General features: G+C 41.5%; 1 protein-coding gene and 1 pseudogene across 2 annotated transcripts; both read right to left on the reverse strand.

Moving 5' to 3' along the window:
- Positions 1 to 1,478: 1,478 nt before the first annotated feature.
- On the reverse strand, positions 1,479 to 1,567 carry BDCG_16992 (annotated as a pseudogene). The gene has a single exon. The product of its transcript is annotated as a tRNA-OTHER (tRNA).
- Positions 1,568 to 6,232: 4,665 nt separating this feature from the next.
- On the reverse strand, positions 6,233 to 16,114 carry BDCG_04650 (protein pyrABCN). Its single transcript, XM_045420298.1, has 4 exons — positions 14,937 to 16,114; positions 12,410 to 14,871; positions 7,238 to 10,804; positions 6,233 to 7,104 (listed from the first exon to the last, which is right to left on the reverse strand). The coding sequence occupies exons 1-4, from the start codon at positions 15,775 to 15,777 to the stop codon at positions 7,048 to 7,050; spliced, it is 6,927 nt and encodes a 2,308-aa protein (XP_045276432.1). The 5' UTR covers positions 15,778 to 16,114; the 3' UTR covers positions 6,233 to 7,047.
- Positions 16,115 to 16,147: the final 33 nt, after the last annotated feature.

Below are 16,147 nucleotides of genomic sequence, written 5' to 3' on the forward strand. Positions count from 1 at the left end.
AAGATCTGACAATATTATCTTTAGAGTAGTAAGTACTCAGTGTAAGTTCTCACTAATTATACAAATCTGTGTTACTTCTTAAAAACAAAGAGCTTGACAGAACATCAAGCCAGGTGAGTGAAGCTGCTTTCAGAGTATGATTTCTATATCTGATTCTGTTCAGATTAACTTAATCTCACTAATATACTATTTAAATAATCTGATTATAATATCATTAATGTGAAGAAGAATTCTATAAAAGAATCTCTGCTATTACTGCAGAAGAAGCTAACTGCAGAGAATTAGAATTCTCTGAAGCTTGAGAACAGTACTGATAAGACAGCTGTATAACTGAGATACTGTTTTAACAGATATAAGTCTGTTCTTTCTTATATATAATTATTACATGAAGATATTAAATTTTTTAGAAATTATACAGTTCACACTGAACTCTCATAGCTTAATTCAGATTATAGATAATATAGTAATAAAGCTCTAAGACATCTGTGACTAGACTGACTGCTGAGATCATGAATTTCATATTTAATCTCATTTGATCTGATCTTATACATTTTTTAGCATGAATTCCGCTGAGACTAATCATTAAAAAAACATGCAAAGTGACTATATATCAGATCTCAAAATGAGATCATGACTTAGAAAAAATAAGAAAGTGATCTTATTTAATCTCATTTAGTTTCATTCTTGATATAAAGTTACTATTTTTAGATATTTTAAGTTTTTTTTAGACTATTTTTAATTTTTTAAAAAGTAACACTTTTTGATAACACTTAAATAAGATTTAAAGTCATTTAAAGCAATAAAAATAATTTAAATTGAGAAGTAAAAATCATAATCTTATTTGATAAATGTGATAAGAGTAGATAGTAAGTTTCACTGAGATAGTATAAGACTACTATTTAATGTTAAAACAGTGTAATGAGATCAGTTGAATTGATAATGAAATCATCAAATATTCTGATCATGATCTCAGACACAGTTATATAGTCAGTCTATCTATGACTGAGCAGAAGTCTTTATAATAAGTATTAAATAAAATTAAAAGAATTAAGTTAATGTCTGATAAGATCTCACTGAGTAATATAAAATAGAAGATTTTATATAATTAAATCTTAAAAATATATAGACTATATACTTATCTTATATACTAAACTATTATTATATTAAATTCAAAGTAATAAAAGTTCTAGACAGTTATTATTATTATTATTATTCTTTCATTATACTCATATGCAAGCGGAGCTTATAATGAGTCCTTGCGTGATGTTAAATACAGGTCAAGTGTTGATTATACAGGAGGAAATACAGGTGTTGAGATCATGTCAAGATAACAAGAACATAGGAAAATACAAAGAAGTGACAATTAGATACATGTGATGATAACTTCTCAGCCCAGGAACATAGAGTGATTCATTGAAGCGATTTGTACATCTCTGTATTTATTAGAAACCTGAGGTGCTTGAGTTCCGGATTTAATGTATTCCCTGCGGGTTTCGAACCCACGCGCCTTGGTTTCCCACGCCAAGGCGCTACCAGGTGGCCGCATTAACCATTCGGCCACCGGGGCAGTTCTAGACAGTTATAACTACTATCTTAACATTCTATTCAAGATTTATAATATCTTTTATATAAGCTTACTTTACTATACTTAGACTGATCATGTGATTATTATTATTATTATTATTATTATTCTTTTATTATGCTTATATACAAGCAGAGCTTATGATGAGTTCTTATATAATATTAAATACAGATTAAGTATTAGTTATACAGGCGAAAATACAGGTGTTGAGACTAGACTGACTGTGTGATCATGTCTGAGATTAGAACCAGATTTTTTAATAGTTTCATTACTAGACTGACTGTGTGATTATATCTGAGATCAGGATCAGATTTTTTAATAGTTTTATTATCAATTTGACTGATCTCATTACACAGTTTTAACATTAGATAGTAGTCTCATACTGTTTCAGTGAGACTTACTGTCTACTCTTATCACATTTTTCAAATAAGATCATGATTTTCACTTCTTAATTTAAATTATTTTTATTGCTTTAAATGACTTTAAATCTCATTTAAGTATTATCAAAAAGCATTACTTTTTAAAAAATTAAAAATAGTCTAAAAAAACCTTAAAATGTCTAAAAATAGTAACTTTATATCAAGAATGAAACTAAATGAGATTAAATGAGATTACTTTCTCATTTTTTTCAAGTCATGATTTCATTTTAAGATCTGATATATAGTTACTTTACATGTTTTTTTAATAACTAGTCTCAGCGGGATTCACATCAAGAAATGTATGAGACCAGATCAAATAAAATTAAATGTGAAATTCATGATTCTGATAGCCAGTCTAGTTGAGATCATGTCAAGATAATAAGAACATAGAAAATACAATGAAGTGATAATTAAATACATGTAATAATAACTTCTCAGCTAGACTGACTGCTGAAATCATGAATTTCATATTTGATCTTATTTGATCTGATCTCATACATTTCTTGACGTGAATCCCGCTGGGACTGGCTATCAAAAAAACATGCAAAGTGACTATATATCAGATTTTAAAATGAGATCATGACTTGAAAAAAATGAGAAAGTGATCTCATTTGATCTCATTTAGTCTCATTCTTAGCATAAAGTTACTATTTTTAGACATTTTAAGGTTTTTTTAGACTATTTTTAATTTTTTAAAAAGTAATGCTTTTTGATAACACTCAAATGAGATTTAAAGTCATTTAAAGTAATAAAAATAATTTAAATTGAGAAGTGAAAATCATGGTCTCATTTGAAAAATGTGACAAGAGTAGACAGTAAGTTCTACTGAAACAGTATGAGACTACTATCTAATGTTAAAACTGTATAATGAGATCAGTTGAATTGGTAATAAGACTATCAAAAAATCTGATCCTAGTCTCAGACACGGTCACACAGTCAGTCTATTTCCAGCTCAGAAACATAGAGTAATTTATTAAAGTGATTTATACATCTCTGTATTTATTAGAAATCTGAGATGCTTGAGTTTCAGATTTAATGTATTCTCTGCAGGTTTCAAACTCACACGCCTTGATTTCTCATGCCAAGGCACTACCGGGTGATTATTCAGTCATCAGAGCACTGACCGTGTGACCGTGTCTGAAATCAGAACCAGAATATTTAATAATCTTATTATCAATTTAACTGATCTCATTACACAGTTTTAACATTAAATAGTAGTCTCATACTGTCTCAGTTAGACTGGCCGCCAGAACTATGAATTTCACATTTAATCTTATTTAATCTGGTTTCATACATTTCTTGATGTGAATCTCACTGAAACTAATCATTAAATAAACATATAAAGTGACTATATATCAGATCTTAAAATGAAACCATGACTTGAAAAAAATGAGAAAGTAATTTCATTTGATCTCATTTAGTCTCATTCTTGATATAAAGTTACTATTTTTAGACATTTTAAGGTTTTTTTTTAGACTATTTTTAATTTTTTAAAAAGTAATGCTTTTTGATAATACTTAAATGAGATTTAAAGTTATTTAAAACAATAAAAATAATTTAAATTGAGAAGTGAAAATCATGATCTTATTTGAAAAATGTAATAAGAGTAGATAGTAAGTCTTACTGAGACAGTATAAGACTACTATCTAATATTAGAGCTGTGTAATGAGATCTGTCAAATTAGTAACAGAACTAGACTGGCCGCCGGGACCATGAATTTCATATTTGGTCTCATTTGATCTGGTCTCATACATTTCTTGATGTGAATCTCACTGGGACTGGCTATCAAAAAAACCTGCAAAGTGACTATATATCAGATTTTAAAATGAGACCATGACTTGAAAAAAATGAGAAAGTGGTCTTATTTAATCTCATTTAGTCTCATTCTTGGCATAAAGTTACTATTTTTAGACATTTTAAGGTTTTTTTTAGACTATTTTTAATTTTTTAAAAAGTAATGCTTTTTGATAACACTCAAATGAGATTTAAAGTCATTTAAAGCAATAAAAATAATTTAAATTGAGAAGTGAAAATCATGATCTTATTTAGAAAATGTGATAAGAGTAGACAGTAAGTCTCACTGAGACAGTATGAAACTACTATCTAATGTTAAAACTGTGTAATGGGATCAGTCAAATTGATAATGAGACTATCAAAAAATCTAGTCCTGGTTCCAGACACGGTCACACGGTCAGTCTAAACAGAACTATTAAAAATTCTGATTCTGATCTCAGACACAGTCACACAGTCAGTCTAGTCTCAGTAAGACTTACTATCTACTTTTATTACATTTTTTAAATGAGATTATAATTTTTACTTCTTAATTTAAATTATTTTTATTACTTTAAATAACTTTAAATCTTATTTAAGTATTATCAAAAAGTATTACTTTTTAAAAAAATTAAAAATAGTCTAAAAAAAACCTTAAAATGTCTAAAAATAGTAACTTTATACTAAGAATAAAACTAAATGAGATTAAATGAGATCACTTTCTTATTTTTTCTAAGTCATGATCTCATTTTGAGATCTGATATATAGTTACTTTACATGTTTTTTTAATAATTAGTCTCAGTAGAATTCATATCAAGAAATGTATAAGATCAGATCAAATGAAATTAAATGTAAAATTCATAATCTCAGTGATCAGTCTAACTATACTATTACTAATTCACTCTCTTCTTAACTAACTTTCAACTGATAACTTCTCTAATGGCTAAATGATTAATACAGCCACTCAGTAGCATCTTGACATGGGAAATCAAGGCATGTGAGTTCAAAACCTACAGAGAATACATTAAATCTGAAACCTAAGTATCTCAGATTTCTAATAAATACAGAGATGTACAAATCACTTCAATAAATCACTCTATATTTCTGAGCTTAGAAGTTATTATTGCATGTATCTAATTATCACTTCTTTATATTTCTTATGTTCTTATTATCTTGATGTGATCTCATCACCTGTATTTCCTTCTATATAATCAACACTTAACCTGTATTTAACAGCATGCAAGGACTCATTATAAGCTCCGCTTGCATATAAGTCTAATGAAAGAAGAAGAATAATAATAATAATCAACTGACAACTGTCAGAGATTATAGAAGAAGAGAATAAACTTAAATAAGAGATTGAGAATATTTTTAATAAAAGACTCTGCAGCTGTAGCTGATAATATCTTGTGAAATGAGTTAGTTATAATTATCTGATGTAAATCTCAAGCTTTACACTATCTAAAATAGCAGCTTTTAACTGATAAGAACTAGATGTCTGCAGCTCTATCACTTAAATCTCACTTTCAGAAAGAGAAGACTAATGTAGTAAGCTATATCTGATTAATAGATTATTTTATTACACTTCATAGATTCCTGCTGAAAGCTCTGATTCTCAGTCACTGATTCTTAGCTGAGAAACTTACAGAGCTTCTATTCTCTTATCTCAGAGCTTTATCTTGTACATGTATAAATATTTACTCTTATTACTGATTCTTACATCTTCTCTTCTTTTCCTTCTCTAATGTTTTCTATTTTTATTATATAAGTTCTATATCTAATTCGGTGTAGACTCATTACAACAATATTGATGAAAGAGAAAGAAATGTAAGAGAGAGTGAGAATGACTTACAAGTTACAGTTATATATTTCTCATAGTAAAGACTTCACAGTTATTATCTAACTGTTACTTTTCTTTATACATAATTTTCTTTATTTCTATTTTTGATTTCTTTTTTTTTTCTTTTTGCATTCTTTATACATTCTTTGTATACATGATTTTCTTTGTTTCTATTTTCAGATTCTTTAAAATACTGAATTGAAACTGTTTTCTTTGACATTGTTAGCAGCTCTTGAATATAAGAATTGTTTCTCACTCTGAATATATTTTCATTTCTTAAGTCTATTGACTTTGTATTGAATACATCTATTCTATCTCTCTCCTGATTTTAATTTTGCTTTTCTATTTTTACATAATATCATCTGTCTCTCTTGCTGTAAAAATGTTGACTCTCTTAAATTATCTCTGAGCCAAGATTCAGAAGTCTGCTACAGAGCTCAGTGTGACAATCTTCTCATGCAGTATCAGAAGCATGAAGAGAATGAAGTAGCAGCTTTTTATAACTGAATGAAGATGAATGAAGCATAGCATTTCTTGATCTCTTGTATAACTAACTCTTGGCCTGTATTTAACATCACACAAGGACTCATCATAAGCTCTGCTTGCATATGAGTATGTTCTTTTTTAAAAAAAGTGCAGATCTGTACAAAAAGAACGAGTACACACGGCCGCACCGAACAGGCCCTATATCTCTTATTTATTATCTATGATATGCTATTAGTTCTTCACAATGTTCATTCTCATCTCACAATGGCTGTTGAACAGGTGTGAAACATCATGGGCGGCGGTGGGCGGTGCGGCGTGGACTCGCCCTCCAAAGTTACAGGTGGAAAGACAGCCGTTTCTGGCGCCAAAAGTGGTCATTTTCAGCGTCATTTTAACGGGTCCTCATATTCTAATTGTAACCTTTCAACTCTATCGGTACATGGAACAACCCAACTCAGAAGAGATCACAGAAAAGAGATGAGACAGACGCCAGGCAAATGCATCCCAGAGGTAAGAGAAACCCCCACGGGAGAGTCACAAATAAAAACAAAAGAGAGAGAAAGGGAAAAAACAGAAACAGAAATCACGTCAAGCACATCACGGATATATCATGAAATCCATAAAAACACACACGGAAATTAAAAAGATATACATCATACCACAATCATATATAGCTGAAAAACTACTCCTACTATTTATGTATTAAGTGTCTGCTCTGCATTGCTAAGGTCGCTTCGCCTTTATAAAAAGAAAGCAAGTGAAAAAAAGAAAATAAATGGAAACAAATGGGAAAAGCAGAAAACTTTTGGGTGCGTTCGCCAACGAACAAAAAGGAAAAACTATTCTTGATCGGCTTTTGCTTTTCCCTCGGAGATAAGTCCACGAAGTGTAAACAAATCCGTATAGAAAGTGGGTTAAACCGACCAGTAACCGGTCACTTGAACCCCCTGTCACGATGCCATGACCAATGCCAGTAATGCCATGCGACAGTAGAGCCCATATTTCATCTGTAACAGTAGAAAAAGAAGGAACAGTTAGTAAGAGCGAAAAAAGATTTTACAAAATACAAAGATGCTAATCTTTTTTTTTTTTTTTTTTTTTTTTTTTCTATCAGAAAAAGAAAAAGAAAACAAAACTCACCTGTCGGAAATAAGCCGCGCGCTGGTCAAAATCGACCTCCTCGCAGACCTCCTGGTTGCGCGGCAGAGGATGCATAACGATCATCTGGCTCTTCGCATGCTTAAGGACTGTGTTATCGATGACGAATGCATTCTTCAACCGCTCATACTCGCCCAAGTCCTCGAACCGCTCCTTCTGCACCCGGGTGCAGTACAGCACATCCGACCGTGCGATGATCTGCGGAGTAAGCTCCGTCGACTCCAGGATCAGCTGGCCGGACGAGACGAGCTGTTGACGGACCTCCTCGGGGACAGCGAGCGCCTTGGGCGAGACGAGCTGGACGCGAACTTCGTAGAATTGGAGGAGTTTGACGAGGGAGTGCACGGTGCGGCCGTATTTCAAATCGCCGGTAAAGGTAATTGTGATGTCGTTGACGGTGCCGAGTTCCTCGCGGATGGTGAAGAGGTCGAGGAAGGCTTGGGTGGGGTGTTCCATGGCTCCGTTTCCGCCGTTGATGATGGGAACTGGAGAGAATTTGGCGGCGGTGGCAGCGCTGCTGTCATCCGGATGACGGAGGACGATCGCGTCGCTGTAGCAGCCCAGGGTGCGTACAGTGTCCTGAAGGGTTTCGCCCTTTTGAGTGGACGAATGCTCAGTCGCGACGGGGATGGTGCGGCCACCCAGTCGTTGCATAGCGGCATTGAACGAAGCAGACGTACGAGTGGAGGGCTCGAAGAAGAGGGTTGTGAGGACGCGGCCCTTCAGGATGTCAAGGACACCATGGCGTTGGACACCCAGCCTCATCTCTTGCGCAACCGTGAATAGAAGGTGAAGATCTGGGCGGGTGAACTGGCTGACAGATAGGATATGCTTCTGCTTGAAAGACGATTGTGAAAGCAGCTGTTGCAATGAGGGTGAAATCCGGGACGGATATGGGTAAATCGGAGCGGCAGGCACAAAGTCGTCTCCTGAGACAGATGGAGCATATCCATCAGGAGCAGCAGGTTTGAATCTCGACGGGCGCTGAAGCGGTGTGGCCGAGAAAGACAAACGTCTCCCAAAGGCACTTTCCGATCGAGGAGAGGTGGGAAGAATGTCTTTGACTGCCGGCGATGCTGGAGCCGGTGGCGCTAACCGATGAGAGGACATGTCGGCCCCCTTCGGTGCATCCAGCATCATTTCACCGTCCAAGCAAGAGGTCTTCCCCTGGAATGTAACTCGTCGGACGGATGCCTTTAGAGTCTTACCGGCAAATGGTGACCAGACATCATGGCTCTGGAATACATATGGCCTGTCAAACTCGATCTCCACGGAGGCATCTGGCTGGTCATGAAGTTCAAAGATTCTCTTCGGGTTATCGTGGAGTCTGGCGGTAACATCCTCGATAGTTAGTCGCCTGTCAGAAACTGCTGTGAAGAGCAGAGGAAGCGCATCCTGGATCCCAACAGCGGGAGAAGCATCGCTACCCGCAACCTGGTATGGAAGACTACCGATAGAAAATATATCAATCGTATCCAAGTGCTCCCAGAGCACTTCTTGGTCTTTCTTCGAAGGAAGGCATGCGCAACCAGGGTAATCATCGGTAGACAGGAAAAGGGAGTAGATTGCAACATCGCAAGTCACTTTCAGACCCTTTTCCTTGCTAAGCGCAATCAGGCCCATGTCCTCTTTGCTAGTAACGCTCATGACGTGGATATTGCGATTGTGAAGACTGGCAAGCAGCAAAATGGAAGCCAGGTCCGTAGCTTTGGCATCGGTGATTATAGGTTTATTGGTCGGCCATGATGCAAAGTGCGAAGTAACCGTTGCCACCTTGTTGATGTTGCCTGATAGGTGGTTGAATGGGATAAATAACGAACCGACTTCACTGGTGACTAGGCCGAGCTTATCTGAATTATTAGATGTTGCCGTGACAGAGAGGTTGAAATCGCAGTACGATCCCTTTGACGAATTATGTTGGGCCGTTCTCAACGCCTGAGAGTCAGTAACGAAGCTATCCACGCCCACGGGCATGATGCGGACCATGCTAAAACCGTTCGCAATGGAAGCCTTAGTCACCACCTGGAAATCTGGAGAATCTGGGTTAGCGAGTCCTGGCACGAACGCTGCGACGTTGATTAGGCCGGGGATAGTAACAGCGCGATAGCTCGTTTGGCAATCAATGCTCATCACGTTCATAGTGTAATGGCGTGCAATCGCTTCGATCAGGATTTTCGCGTTCTTAACGTTGGTGACTAGCGGGGTCTGGTAGTCGACTGCCATTCGCCGTGTTCGATAGCCCTTGCTCATGTAGTTTGCAGGCCGCCGGAACCTATTGCTGGAGGGAAGATTGATGTAAAGATCAATCAGATTGTTGGCCAAATGCTGCGTAAGAGAATATTCAGACTTAAGGTCCTCCTCCTCTCCCGCAAGAACTTCGAGGTATTTGACCGGAAGTCCGTGCTCTTTGAGATAGTCCGCAGTGCCCGCCGTGGCAAAAAGGTTGTAGCCAAGCGCGTGCAGCTTTCTGATAGACGGCAACATCTCTACCTTCTCCTTGAAGGAACCGATGGAGAACAGGACGTTCTTTTTCGGAAGCTTGAAGCCAGTCGAAATCAGAGCTTTGAGATATGCCTCATACCTGTCACGACCGAAGCAAGCAACTTCACCGGTAGAAGCCATCTCCACTCCGAGCACGGGGTCAGCACCAGAGAGGCGGGAGAATGAGAATTGCGGAACCTTGACACCGACGTAGTTCTTGGGAATGGTTACCGGCGGGTACTCAGTGAACGGCTTGCCAATCATTGCCATCGTTGCCATTTCGATCAAGTCAACTCCCATGACTTTGGAAACGAACGGGAAGGATCGAGATGCTCTGACATTGCACTCGATAACTTTAATGTCGTTATCTTTGGCGATGAACTGGATATTGAAAGGTCCAGTGACGTTCAGGGCATTGCCGATCTTGCGGGTCGCTTCCTCGATTCGCCGGACGGTTTCCGGGTCCAAGTCCTGGGGCGGAAGAATCAAAGTAGCATCGCCAGAATGGACACCCGCATTCTCAACATGTTCTGAAATAAAATGGCCGACCATAACACCATTCTTGGCAACTGCGTCCATTTCAATTTCCTTGGCGTTCTCTATGTATTTGGTAATCACCACAGGGTGATCACGGGAGACCTCAACAGCCTGGTTGAGGTAGCTTGCAAGATCATCCAAAGAATAAACCGTGTTCATGGCAGCACCAGAGAGCACGTACGAAGGCCGCACCAGTACTGGGTATCCAACCTTCGCACAGAATTCGGTGGCCTCCTCGATACTGGTCAATTCCTTCCAAGCTGGCTGATCGACCTCAATATGGTCAAGGAGTCGCGAAAATTTGTACCGATTCTCAGCTGTATCAATCATCTCCGGAGATGTACCAAGGACATTAACATGGAGTCTGTGTAAGGGAAGAGCGATGTTGCTCGGTGCCTGTCCTCCCATAGATACAATAACCCCGCTTGCAGACTCAAGTTGGTAGACATCAAGGACGGACTCCAAATCGATATTTTCAAAATACAGTCGGTCTGCTTCGTCGTAATCTGTGCTGAGAGTCTCGGGGTTGGACTTGACGATCAATTCAGTTAGCAAAATACTTGTCCAGGGTCATTTTATTTTCTTTGGGCTTGACAGGGGTTATTTGGAAAAGGGTGCGTTTTTGAGTAAAATTGGGTTTTTTTAGGGGGTTGGGTTTTGAGGCGACTTGATCCTCTCTTGGGTAATCTTGGGCTCTTCAGGGGTATTGGTCTTCTCTTGGGGCTCCCCAGGGGTATTCTGAACACCGTCGGCATTCTCAAGAGCGAGGTTGCTCATAGAATTCTGCTTTTCCAAGCTCCTCTGATACCGATTGGTCTTTTCATGACGGGTAAGATTGCTCTTATTGTGGAAGCCAACGTTACATGGTTTGCAAACAAAGGGGTTCAGGTGCTCCTTGGATTTCCGGAGATGCTTCGCAGTTTTATCATGCTTATTCAGCCAATTTCTGCATGTAAAGGAAAGGTCGCAGAGCTTGCAATGATATGTCTGCTGCTCCACTTAAACTTTCCTCCGCTTGCCCTGTCTCCAAGTGTCTATCTGGGTTGTTCGCTCTGGATCGCTTCACTCGCTCATGGGCTGCCTCAATATAATCCGGATAGTTCCCTGCCATCTGCTTATAATGCCAGCTTGAATTGCCGTCCCGGTGGATTTCACGATGCTTGATTTCGCGTTCTTTTGCATATATTTCATATTCCTCAGGAGACAGGTCGAACTCGCCGCGAATGCCTTCGTCCAAAGCACAATGACTGCAGACGCCGTCATATTCGAGTTTTTCGCGATCCCAAAAACAGATATGGCCCATCCTGTAGTTTCCATTTTCGCACTCATCGCCCAGAATATGTGCAAGGGTGGCTTCGAGAATTAGAAACATCAGGCGGCTGGCAGGTTGCAGAGATTCGGGTGGTCACAGAGTCAGCAGAGTAGCCCCTTGTTGGTGATGGAATATCCCTCGTCCAATGCAGATTTGACCAAATTGGGAAGAAAGACACCATCATCGTATTGCTTGAGGCGAGAGCGTACCCCAAAGTATGTGGGCGTCCCAGTTGGCGTTGCGGGCCCTAGTAAAGTCGAGGGCGCTTTCCGGGATTTTCCATTGTAATAGCGTAGATAACCCAGGAGAGGATGGGATCAGGAAAGAGGGACCGAGAGTACTCGAAGGGCGGGGTTTGGGGCTTTCAGCAGGTCAAAAATGCCGGAGACAAAGGAGAGAGAGAGAGATCCCCTCAGCAATTGCCTCCAGCTCTTCCTGGCTATAGAAGTTGCAAATAGAGGATGTTTGAAGCGTGGACGGGGATCACAAAGGCATTTCCAAGCAACAAGCTGATGAGCTTGAATACCGTCGGAGCAGAGAACACAGGAGAAGCCATAGAAATCGAATCGTCTCAGGAGCAAGCAACCAGGAAACAAACTGGTGGAGGCAGAGCAGCAGAGGACCTTGGGGAGCTTTTGGGAAATCTTGCAGAGCTTTTGAGAAATATAGGAGATGGTGAAATCTAGGAGATTGTGAACCTGGAAGATGGTGTGAAGGCGTGGGAAGATGAGGGAAAAGACAATTGTCGAGGTGGGAAAAAAGGGGGAAGGGGAGGCGAAAAGTAGGGTTGTCCAAAAAGGGAGGAACGACGTGATGCGACTTACATTCACCATCACCGTCTTAAAACCCTGCTCTCGAAGAGTTCGAATGGCTCGCACAGAACACCAATCAAACTCGACAGAGGATCCAATTCTGTAGACACCAGAGCCAAGAACCATAACACCTTGGTCGTTAAAGTCCACATCGTTTTCGGAGCCGTTGTATGTCAGATACAAGTAGTTCGTGAATGCCGGGAATTCAGCAGCGACGGTATCAATTTGTTTGACCACGGGCACAATGCCTGCTTCCACTCTCAGTCGCCTGATAGCCAACTCATTGGAGCTCAAAAACTTCGCCAGTTGCCGGTCCGAGAAACCGAGCTGCTTCGCCTGTCGAATGAGAGAAATGGGTGCTGTAGTGGCGTTGTAACCAGACATTAGTTTTCCAAAATCGCTGAGGCCTTTCAATTTTCGGAGGAACCACTTGTCGATTTTGGTCAATTCCCAGATATCGTCGACAGTGTAGCCCGAATGCATGGCGTTGGCGATAGCGAACAGTCGCTGATCGGAAGGTGTTTGAAGCTCAGCCTTAATCGACATGAGTGCGTTGGTCTCGTTGAACCCAAGATTGTGAAAGTCGACAGAACGTATGGCTTTCTGAATGGCCTCCTCAAAAGTCCGTCCAATGCTCATAACCTCCCCAACACTCTTCATTGAAGACCCGAGCTGCGTGGAGACACGGGTAAACTTCTTGAGATCCCAGCGGGGAATCTTAACGACGACATAATCAAGAGAAGGTTCAAAGCAGGCACATGTGACTTTGGTGACTGAGTTTGAAATCTCATTCAGCGGGATTCCGAGGCCAAGTTTAGCCGCGACGAAAGCGAGGGGATAGCCTGTTGCTTTAGATGCGAGTGCAGATGATCTTGACAGGCGAGCATTGACCTCAATAATGCAATACTCTTTTGAGAATGGGTTCAATGCATATTGAATGTTACATTCACCCACCACACCCAGATGGCGGATGACATTGATAGCAGTCGTTCGAAGCATATTGTAGTCCTCATCAGAAAGGGTTTGCGACGGGGCGACGACAATAGAATCGCCAGTGTGGATACCAAGCGGATCAAAATTCTCCATGTTACACACAGTGATGCAGTTATCACGAGCATCGCGGACCACTTCATATTCAATCTCCTTCCACCCTTTCATACTCCTCTCAATAAGAACCTGTGGGCTTGCAGCGAAGGCTTTTGTGCACAGCTCCCGCAGCTGCTCAGGATCCTCGGCGAAACCGCTTCCAAGGCCACCAAGAGCGTACGCAGCACGGACAATGACGGGAAATCCAATATCCTTGACAACTTCCATGGCTTCCTCGAGCGTGGAAGCAGAGGCGGATTTGGCGCACTTCTCACCAAGGGCTTCCATGCTTCTCGCGAATAACTCGCGGTCTTCTGTCGTAATGATGGTGTCTATCGGAGTACCAAGAACTCGAACGCCAAGTTCCTCGAACTCATCTTTGAGCTGAATACCAACCTGGAGCGCAGTTTGGCCGCCAAATGTTACATAGATGGCATCTGGCCGTTCGTGTTTGATAACCTTGCGGACAAAGTCTGCGTTGACTGGTAAGAAATAGACCTTATCTGCAAGGCCCTTGGAAGTCTGAATCGTCGCGATATTGGGGTTAATAAGGACGGTGTAAATTCCTTCTTCTTTCAAAGCCTTTATGGCTTGACTTCCAGAATAGTCAAACTCTCCAGCTTGTCCGATACTGAGACCACCGCTACCTAGGATAAGGGCTTTCTTAGCGCTCACTCTCGGGTTTGCAAGCTCGTTCTCTTTAGCGGTGGCGCCAGGGAAGCTAACGGGCTTCTCTAAGGCACTAGGGAATGCCACGTTCGTTTTAATAGCATCGATGAAGACATCGAATAGGAACTCTGTGTCCTGGGGTCCTGGGGCGCTCTCTGGGTGGAATTGGACACTGAAAAATGGGCGGCTAACGTGTCTGATACCTTCGTTGCTTCCATCATTAGCGTTGACAAAGAGCTCCTCCCATCCCTCTGGCAATGTCATAGAATCAACTGCATATCCGTGGTTTTGCGAAGTAATGTAACAGCGACCGGAGATAAGGCTGGTACAGGGGATATTTTGTCCTCGGTTACCGAACTTCATCTTAATGGTAGACGCACCCGCAGCCCGGGCAAGTAACTGGTGTCCAAGACAAATACCAAAGATTGGAGTGCGCGAGTCCTTGATGGCGGTTCTAATATTCTCCACTGTTTTGGACAGGGTGGCGGGGTTGCCCGGGCCGTTGGAAAGGAAAAGGCCGTCATATTCCTTTCCTGCCAAGCTGGGGAAATCATAATCCCATGGTACAACAAGGAGCTCGACGCCGCGAGCGAGAAGGCACCGTAGTTGGTTATATTTCATACCAACGTCAACGCACACAACTCTGATCGGGCGACCACAGGGGTGAGAAAGGACCGAATCCTTTGGTGGGGAGAACAGCTGGGGTTTCCTAATAGAGACTGTAGAATATACCAAGTCAGAGGACGGAGCCTTATACCACGGGTGGGTGGCGTATTAATCTCACCATCGTTGACCAGGTTCCTCTTATCAGGGTCCATCCATTCAATTTGTTCAAAGGATGCTCTCCAAAGATCGGATTTCTCTTCGTCATCAACAACAGCAGTAGTCGAGCCGTTTTTCGGCGCGTCGCTATTCAAGGTTTCAACACTCACACCGGGTTTCTGCAAAAGCATGCGGCCAAGCATGCTTCCCTTCTCTCGAATTCTCTTTGTGAGGGCGCGGGTATCAACACCATACATGGCAGGAACTCCTTGTTCCTTCAACCACTTCCCGAGAGACGACTCGGCCAAGAAGTGCGAGTAGTCCTCTCCGCAGTAATTGGCCACTACAAGACCAGCAACATGGATCTCACTGGACTCGAAATATTTGGGCATATCTTGCCCGAGGAGCTCATCAACCGTTTCTCGCGAAGGGACGCCATAGTTGCCTACCAGCGGGAAGGTGATGATCAAGATCTGGCCACGGTAGGAAGGATCTGTGATTGATTCTGGGTAGCCCACCATGCCAGTTTGAAAAACCAACTCGCCAGCAATGCTCGCTTCGGCACCAAAACTGTAACCCTGGTAGACGGTGCCATCCTCCAGCTCTAGGGCATACCACTTGCTCCCATCTCCCCCTTCGCCAGCCATTGGGGCAGAGGCGGGGGGGATAGCACCGCCATTGAGGGAATATGCCGTTTGGGGAGCGAGGGAAGGCAGGTCTTTATTCTGGGTGGTGTATGCGACGACGCCACCAGAAGCAGGGCTGGACGGAGTAACAGTAGTATCGGTTAGTCGTCTGCTCCTGACGGAATGAGACTGGCCAGGAGAGCTTTTGGCATCCCCAGCGGCATTGAGAAGCGGCATTGTTGGGGGAGATGTCCTGTGAGGGACGGTAAGCCAAAAGCGGGGTGATGTTTAGCGGAGCATCAGCGTGAAGGAGCACGGGACAGGGTGAAATGGCAGATGACAGGAAGCAATTGGAGTATTAGAGGAATGTAAAAAGAGAGAGGAGGTTCTGGAAGGGGGGAAGGGGGGAAGGGGGAGAGCGAGTGTGTGATTTTGAAGTGGGTGAAAAAATAAATGGTGACGCCCAGTGGTCTTAGTCAGATTCTTTCCGCTCCATGAGTGGCCGAGGAGCGGACCAATCGGAGACGCTGAAGGCTTGGCTTGGCGCTGTTCCGGGCTTCCCATTGGCTGTAAGTTTAGCCGTTCTTGGCATTAAAGAGCCTCTGGG

Source organism: Blastomyces dermatitidis (genome assembly GCF_000003525.1).
Source record: "Blastomyces dermatitidis ER-3 genomic scaffold supercont1.4, whole genome shotgun sequence".
Lineage (NCBI taxonomy): Eukaryota > Fungi > Ascomycota > Eurotiomycetes > Onygenales > Ajellomycetaceae > Blastomyces > Blastomyces dermatitidis.